A 7,939-nucleotide genomic window follows, 5' to 3' on the forward strand; every position below is an offset into this window, starting at 1 on the left:
TGATAAAAGCTTCAAATTTGATTTTAAAATCACCACTTTTTCTTTCCATTGCTCAGTCTCAGAACCCAACAAAGATTTTGACCACAAAATAACCAGATTAAAAAGGATGGGTACTTACAAAAAGCATCTCATCTAAACCCCCACCACAAAAATGAGAGAAAAAAACGTTGGTTATGTCAGTTAATGGGTTTGTATCTTTCAACCAGAACCACTAAAAAAGGGGGAAAGAATCTCATATTAATGCAAAAAAGACAAAGCATGAAGCTTCTAGTTAGTTATTATAGGATTAAAGCTAAGACAACAGAGGCATTTACCATCTTGACGCGTATTCCTAGTCGTCTTGCTTGTGTAGGACCTTCATCACGCCACACGTTCTGAAAAAACAAAGATTAGAAAATTGAGCAAATGGAAAAGAGATTGGAGTTTCCAACCTTCAACCACAACCGCGTTCTCTGAAATACCACGCTACTGCCTTATGATCATTGTCTCTGTAAGTGCTCCGTTAGACCATGCACTATGGATGGCTATGGCTTCTTTGGATATCCAGGCCATCAATTCAGTAATGGTCAGGAATCATAAAAGACCCTGGTGGAAACGATTTCACAACATTTTTTTTTCCTATGATTGGCAAATAACAACATTGCACTCGAAGTGCACAAGTATGTCTAAGATTCCTCCTTCAACTGCATTATTAGGTACAAAAATGTTTTTTTTTTTTTTTTAATTATTTCTTCAATGAAAAGTTTCCTTTTTTTTTTCCTTTTAACTTCTTTGAATTAATAGAACCTGAAATTACACATGTTCAAAGTCTGTTGGCATTGTCTGGTTATGTCTTCGATGCCGACGATTGTATCTTTTACTGCGATGGTGAGATTTGGGTGATGGACTAGAGGCACTAGAGTGTTGAATTTCTTCTTCTCTTGTCAATGTACCAAAAATGTAATCTAGAGGGTCTGCAGTAGCAGCATCAGCGCCCGGCTTAGTCTGCATATAACAAACGTTCAAATCAGACAAAACGATGGACAAACTCCCAGTGAATCATCCCATTTGAATAAACTGCATTTAATTTCCTTTGGTGCAAGGCAACTTGTGGAGAACCACGAAGATACTTCCTTGCATCTCTGGTAAATACTTTTCAACTTCAGGAACTTTATAATTACATGATTTTGAGGATGCTTAGTTGAAGTTCGTAAGCATGGAAGGAACACAGTTTTTGATATTTGGACTTCCAAATTTTGAATTCAGATTCCAGTCTTTATGATCCACGTAACTATTATAACATTAAGATCAATCCTACCCAAATTGATGCCCAAATATGAAATAATGAAAAAATTCGCACAATGAAAATCATGGGATGCACAGATTGGTGCCTCCTTGGATTATACAAGATTTCCTTGTGTTTTGATCACTATAGCACACAATTCATTTTTGAAGTATAAAGGCAGAAACTGAGTAAACAAACAATCATAAAAAAATTGAAGAAGTATTAGTCAGAGGGGCAGAAACTGAGTTATTGCACTTACAAGGACTGGCGTGAACTCAAAAGCATTTCCTTTGTCATCAGGCTCACCATAGGAATCACTCTGGTTAGGATTGGAATCGCGGTTGGATGAATCATGGTGGTTTCCATGCAAGTTGTCCTTAGGGTCATTGTAATGCGCCCTCTGAGCATGCGCAACATCATCACTAAAGAAATTTCGATAACGCCACCTTATTTTTGGCCGGTCCAAGGTTGAATCGTCAAACACTTCCTCATAAAAAAAATGCTTGGATATGTGCTGCATGGTACGAGGATCATTGTGATTTTTCGTCACTAAACTGCAATGAGAAAATAATTACTGGTCATTACAAGAGAACTCACCATGTAACGACATTATAAAACCCCAGAAGTTGAGAATAGGATCCAAAAAGTATGAGATACCAAGATCAGTATCACTGAAATTTACTAAACTATGGTAACATTAATAATAAGCTGATGAGTTATTCATAGTCGAAGTAAGCTAATATAAATAGATAACACCCTTCTTTCTCTAATTAAACCAGCTTCCAAGTACTTCAGCACTCGAGCACTGACTCGAAGCCCAAAAGATACTCTATGGTTAGTCCCCTTGCTTCTCGAATTAAGCCAGCTTGAAAGTATTTTTGCTCACATAATAACACCTATTCTCTTGGCCACTATGCGGGGATAGTGACTATAGACGCCTACTTTGTCAAATTTAAATAGATTATAGCACTGCTGGCTTCTGTTAATGTGCTCATTATTCATAACAAGTAAATAGGAAGACAACATCAATAATTCTAGCAATAGATATAAAAAATAAAGAACAAGCATATAAAAGGATTTTTTTTTTTTTGGGTAAGGGACCGAGCTTTCATTGAGAAAAATGAAAGAATATAAAAAGCCATACAAAAAACAAGTCCAACAAAGAGATTCAGAAAACACAGCCTACGAGAAGGGACTCAAAACCAACAAGATCAAATGAAGATAATAATTACAAAAGACCCAAAGACAGATGCATTAAACCTCAACTCCTCCCAAATCTCGCACGACCTCGCCACCCCTCGAAAGGGGGTATATAACAAGGTTTTAACTCATAGATCCCAGCAACAAGCTACATCATTCAGATATTTTAGCCGACTCATAACTTTAGGTGTTGATTTTACGTGGTTCTTCATGGACATCAATAAGATTTGATACTAGCATGACTCTGTTAGAAAATTCCAATATTAATAAGGGCGAGTGACCTACATATTTGCCAACTCCTTTTGCATTCTACTTCCATCCAGAGCAAGGATATGATCAACGCATGAACTTAGGGACCTGCTAAATCTCCTTAATCCAAATAACGCACCAGCTCCTGCCATTATACAATCCCCTTGATAAATGAATTGAAAAGTAATTTCCACACAACCTAAAAATGAGCAATTAATTTTGCAAAAGTGTTTGTGTGAGAGAGAGAGTTCATCTCACCTCCAGAAAGATTTAGCCGAACGAATTTATTCAGCCTCCATGTTCCTGTCAGAGCAAACTAAAGAGTGATCAAAGGAATAAATGAAGGAGGGAGCAGGCGGAATTGCAGCTTCAAGATGCCGCAAACATTTAACTGATATATATCCGAGTGTGTGCTATTTCTTGTACGCTAGAAAAGCAACACAGTTCTTTTGATAGGGCACACATCATCACTAAACCCTAAACCCTAAAGCTAGGTTTTATCTTTATTTGATAAGGAGGGAACGAGTTATTCTACCATCAAAATGTTTTTTTTTTTTTCTTTTTACATCTTGAGTGTCAAGGGCTCAAGTCTTTAGATTATGGTTATGGCTTTCCCCACTAATCCCCAAGGAGGATTTTTCCACTCCAATGCCTGCACAAATAAAGATTTTAAGATTTTTATACAAGGGCTTAAACCCAGGACCTTTGAGGGTATCTTAAAATTGAGTATAATCCACAAGAAATTCACACGTATTTTTTACTACTTGCTTTTAAAGAATATCACCGATTCAAACTATTTAGTATTTTATACGATGTTCTAGCATCTAGGGGCATAAACACGTAAATATTGAAAATTTAAAAGTTCCCTCTGGCCTCTAGGTATCCTCATTGTATCATATTTTCAGATGAAGGAAGATGAACTCTGCTGGATTTTACAACATACCTGCCCATGTCACACCACCTCCAACGAGAAATCCAAATGTAAAATCTCGAACAGCCTTTGACTTACATGTTTGGAGCACATTCGCTTCCTCGATCGTCAAGCTGTTCTATGTTGCAAAAATGAATAGACGTAATAAGTTCAACGAAATTGAAGAAAAAAAAGAAAAAAACAAGTAAAATCGTAGGGATCAACTTCGACAGCAGAACTTGAAACCACATCTTGCAATCAACCGATGAGCAAAAGGCAATTCTACGCTCGAACCAAAATTAGTACAGCAGTTCAACTAGGAACTAATTTAATGCCGGAAAGGAGCTCAACGATGAATCAAATCAATAAAAAAATGGAAAAAAAGACTCTTCAGGGTTCTATATAGATCCTTGTCAACAACCAATTCCAAAAAACTAATATATACGCTGTAGAGGAACTCGAAGTGAGATTGATAATGTGCAAATTCCGGAATGGAAGACGAAGGGAAGGGGAGAATTTTAGTGGAAAGTGAAATACCTGTTTGGACCTGAGAACTTGTTCGAGTTCAAATAAAGCTTCGCCCATGTCGGAGCTCCGATCACCACGACTAAACGGGGCAAGTGAAACCTGAGATGTAAAGATGCAAATCCCTCCCGAGGACGGTACAGACTAATGGGCCTACAATATTGGGCCTCGGCTTGTCACCTTTATGGACCAGTAAAGCTTTTTGGCCCAACTTTAAATTTAAAAGTCTTTTCCTTTTAGAATCGCATGTTAAAAAATAAATTAAATTCAAATAAGAAAAAAAAAAAAAAAAAAGAGGAGGATTTCGCGGGAAGACTTTCCCGTTCTCCGGCACGGCTCCATTTTCCCCGTCCACCATGGGCGAAGCTTAACCCAAACACAATGGAAACGCTCAGCCATTTAACCTCCATCCTTCCTGTACAACTTCAGACATACCCCACCAGGCCCACCGCTCTCTCCGCCGCCTCCAGCCTCCTCCCTCTCAAGCAAGTCCACGATCGAATCCTCCGATTCAAATTCGAACGCTCCGATTCTGATTCCCGAGATTCATGGGCTCGTGTCAAAGTTGGGATTTGGGTCAGACCCATTTGTGGAAATGGGGTTGGTTAGAATGTACGCAGGCTGTGGAAGGATAATGGAAGCTCGGTTGGTGTTCGATAAAATGTCTCACAGGGATGTCGTTACTTGGAGCATCATGATTGATGGGTATGAAACTAATGTCGTTGCTCTGCATTTACTAGTGATGATGAATTCGGTAAAATTCATTTGGTTTAAAATTTTCTTGCGAAGTTGGAATCCCCTGGCCACATGTAACTTTGTGTGTATTCTTGTATGCCAAATGTGGGAGTCTAGAAGGAGCGAGAGAAGTCTTCAGAAAGATGCCAAAGAAGAATGTAATATCTTGGACAAGTATGATTAATGCTCTTGCAATACATGGAGAATCTGCTCATAATGCTTTAAGCCTATTACATCAAATCTTCTGGGAGAAGCTCTTGAGGTGATTGAAGCAATGCCATTTGCTCCTAATGCTATTATTTGGGGATCCCTTATGGCGGCTTGTCAAGTCCACGGTGAAGTTAGATAACTAATGAATTTCAAATGGCAGACAAAGCACAAGCAAGCAGATCTAATATATCAAAAGTTGGATGGGGGTAGTTCAAATGTAACAACTAAAGTTTTTGTCCTTTAAGTATCGCCTTCAATCTCATGGTTTTAATGTGTCTATTAGGGAGTGATTTTCACACCAAGGAATGTTTCGTTCCCCTCTCCAACCGATGTGGAATCTCAAATCCACCTCCTTAGCGCCTAGCGTACTCGCTAGCACACCCCCCAATGTCCAACACTATGAGGCTGACGACAATACGTAATGAGCAAAAATTGACAATAGGTGCTAGCCATATGGGCTAGGGCTATTATAGTGGTATCAAAGCCAGTCATCGAGCGGTGTGCCTGTGAGAATGCCTCACCTCAAGCTAGGTGGATTGTGAGATCTCACATCGGTTAGAGAAAGAAATGAATCATATCTTATAAAGATGCGAAAACTTCTCCCTAGAAGAGACGTTTTAAAAACCGTGAGGCAGATGGTGAAATGTAACGAGCTAAAGCAAGAAACTGGCACTTATATCAAAAGTTGGCAAAATGTAACGAGCTTGGAAAGATTGTGAATGAGCGTTGCGAGAAACCGTAACGAGTTAAAGTCAGAAACTGTGAGACCAACAATATCTATTAGCAATGAGTTTCAGCGATTACATCAAGAGTTAAAGAGACAAATTGTGTGCTCACTAATTTAGACGAAGAGGAAAAGAACGAATTAGTCCTCTGGCACTGCCCTCATGAATGAAGGGCCACGCATTTGCATGCTTTCATGAAATTAGCCTCAAAGGTTTATGGCAGAGAGATCTAAGCTTCACCATTACAGAGAGGGTTCGTGTTCTTGTAAAGACTACTGGTGATCAATTAACGTAAGTATACAGTCTATTAAAATGTTCATCAATTCTCTTGCCAGAAAAAGAAACCATCAAATAGATAGAAGAAGCCCGATTCTCTGAAGTTACATTTACAGATAGCATCAACTAACATCTTGATCCTAAAGACACAACACACAAGGAAACATTTAAACAAAATTTCAAAAGCTTCTCACCAGAGATGAGATGATCTCCTTTCTCCTCATGTTGGAGTCTTAAAATCACGAGTGGCTGTAATAATCTCATGAAACTTGGTTCCAACATCCAAAAACACCCAAACCTCGTTCTTCAGTCTTCTTATAACTTTCGTCATCCAATGTTTGAAGAAATCTGCAGCCATAACATTCAAGCTCGAGTTCTCTAACAATGAGCTCTGTCGATACTCAAGAACCCATGTACGAGGATCTAAGTGCACGGCCGAGGCACCCCATTTGTTCTGTACCCAAGAAGTATTCGCCTCTCGAACCAGGTAACCAATCCCTCCGTCAGACCACTAAGAAACAGAAAGACCAAACAAATCAATGGGGTTTCTTTAAGTTTTCCTGTCCATTGATCAAACTCAACAGGTTTTGTGTTTACCTCTGTAACTCTGCCTGATAGGATTGTGAATGAGCGTTGTGAAAACCCGGTTCGAAGCAATCCAGCAGTCTGCAGAGGCCATCCCCATATGCTCACTGCCTCTGTGGCTGATTTGTACATTGTACACTTTGAACATAAGAGCATTCCCTCCTGCAATGGAAGAACAAGTTAAGAACACGACTGAAATTATACCCAAACAGAGCCGATTGAATCTACCTGGTCAATTTCCCAATATGAATTCGAGTGACTGCAATTTGAAATCTCCCCATTCACCATCTCCTGCAACACTCTCTGCAAAACCCTAAATTTTCCATTCAAATCTTCCACGAACTGAGATTTCTTACTCGCAGTTCTAACAATTTCCGCCGATAGTTTCGGTCGAAAAACCGCGGCGATCGCGCATGAAAACCCAGAAGTCGCCGCAAAAATCAAGCAAATAACAAAAATCAACGTCACGAACCGACGGAACTTACTCGAATCTTTTTCCCCTTCCTCAGCTTTAAATCTCGAAGTCAATTTCACTGGAGATTTAAATTTAGGGTAGTTCAAGATCCGAGAGGTACCGGAAGTCGGTGTGGTCAAAATCGAAGGGTTAAAGGAAATCGGAGTGGTTTCCAGATTAGGTCTTGAAGCAGAGAGCTTCGTGAGGGAGCTTTTCTGGACACTGTAAGGCATTAGGTCTAATGTGGCGTTGATACTGTCCAAGCAAATCTTGCAGTTGCAATTAGCATCTTTCCGGCAGCCAGGGTAGTAACAGCTGTCACGGGCTTCCGATCTCTCATCTTCTTCCCCGGCGAAGGTGACGGGGGTGGTGGCGGCGGTGGTGGCGGTGGTGATGGTTGAATTTGAAGAAGCTGAGGATGAAAGGACCGTTTTCATAGCTTCTTTTTTGGGTTCCGTCTCTCAATGACCAAATTTTCAGCGTGAATGAAAGAGAGAGACTTGAAAATTTATTCCGAGATGAGAGAGATTTGGTTTCGAAATTTGAATTGGCAACGGTCATACATATGATGCCACGTGGGATCTATATCTTTTTTGGCTACCTAGTCAAATATATTTTCCATATTATTTTCATTAAAAGAATATATTAATTATTTTATTCAGTTTCATCTTTACATAATTTAGGAAGTTTATACAAAAACTTCCATATTTATGCTACACATCACTTAGCTCACATATTTCATATCCTTTATTGTCTTAAATATTAGTCTTAGTTAATCTTTTTTTTTTTTTTTTTTTTTTTTTTTT

The 7,939-nt window shown here is 39.1% G+C and overlaps 2 protein-coding genes across 3 annotated transcripts; both read right to left on the reverse strand.

Annotated features, from left to right (window-relative positions):
• Nucleotides 1-237: 237 nt before the first annotated feature.
• On the reverse strand, nt 238-4,269 carry LOC111479542. 2 transcript variants are annotated; one of them, XR_002717662.1, is made up of 7 exons: nt 4,161-4,269; nt 3,657-3,762; nt 2,972-3,016; nt 2,750-2,858; nt 1,524-1,818; nt 432-984; nt 238-374 (listed from the first exon to the last, which is right to left on the reverse strand). XR_002717662.1 is itself a non-coding variant. In XM_023124240.1 (6 exons), exons 1-6 carry the CDS (start codon nt 4,206-4,208, stop codon nt 793-795), a joined length of 795 nt encoding a protein of 264 aa, XP_022980008.1. In that variant the 5' UTR covers nt 4,209-4,269; the 3' UTR covers nt 238-792. The 2 variants fall into 2 exon arrangements, 1 of the variants encoding a protein (XP_022980008.1); XM_023124240.1 differs by having other exon boundaries at nt 238-984.
• A 1,838-nt stretch (nt 4,270-6,107) lies between these two features.
• Nucleotides 6,108-7,740, reverse strand: LOC111479541. Its single transcript, XM_023124239.1, has 3 exons — nt 6,908-7,740; nt 6,692-6,841; nt 6,108-6,605 (listed from the first exon to the last, which is right to left on the reverse strand). The coding sequence occupies exons 1-3, from the start codon at nt 7,568-7,570 to the stop codon at nt 6,315-6,317; spliced, it is 1,104 nt and encodes a 367-aa protein (XP_022980007.1). The 5' UTR covers nt 7,571-7,740; the 3' UTR covers nt 6,108-6,314.
• Nucleotides 7,741-7,939: the final 199 nt, after the last annotated feature.

The sequence above is a fragment of the Cucurbita maxima genome, unplaced genomic scaffold (genome assembly GCF_002738345.1).
Source record: "Cucurbita maxima cultivar Rimu unplaced genomic scaffold, Cmax_1.0 Cma_Scf00005, whole genome shotgun sequence".
Lineage (NCBI taxonomy): Eukaryota > Viridiplantae > Streptophyta > Magnoliopsida > Cucurbitales > Cucurbitaceae > Cucurbita > Cucurbita maxima.

What these genes read in the sequence shown, in the direction of transcription:
- LOC111479542 (XM_023124240.1), bottom strand. Translation starts at nt 4,208, where the DNA reads ATGGGCGAAGCTTTATTTGAACTCGAACAAGTTCTCAGGTCCAAACAG. An exon ending in TCGGCTAAATCTTTCTGGAG is followed by an intron (nt 2,859 to 2,971) that starts GTGAGATGAACT and finishes GTATAATGGCAG; the next exon opens with GAGCTGGTGCGTTATTTGGA. An exon ending in CAAAAGGAGTTGGCAAATAT is followed by an intron (nt 1,819 to 2,749) that starts GTAGGTCACTCG and finishes TTCTCATTGCAG; the next exon opens with TTTAGTGACGAAAAATCACA.
- LOC111479541 (XM_023124239.1), bottom strand. Translation starts at nt 7,570, where the DNA reads ATGAAAACGGTCCTTTCATCCTCAGCTTCTTCAAATTCAACCATCACC. An exon ending in CATATTGGGAAATTGACCAG is followed by an intron (nt 6,842 to 6,907) that starts GTAGATTCAATC and finishes CTTCCATTGCAG; the next exon opens with GAGGGAATGCTCTTATGTTC. An exon ending in TATCAGGCAGAGTTACAGAG is followed by an intron (nt 6,606 to 6,691) that starts GTAAACACAAAA and finishes TCTGTTTCTTAG; the next exon opens with TGGTCTGACGGAGGGATTGG.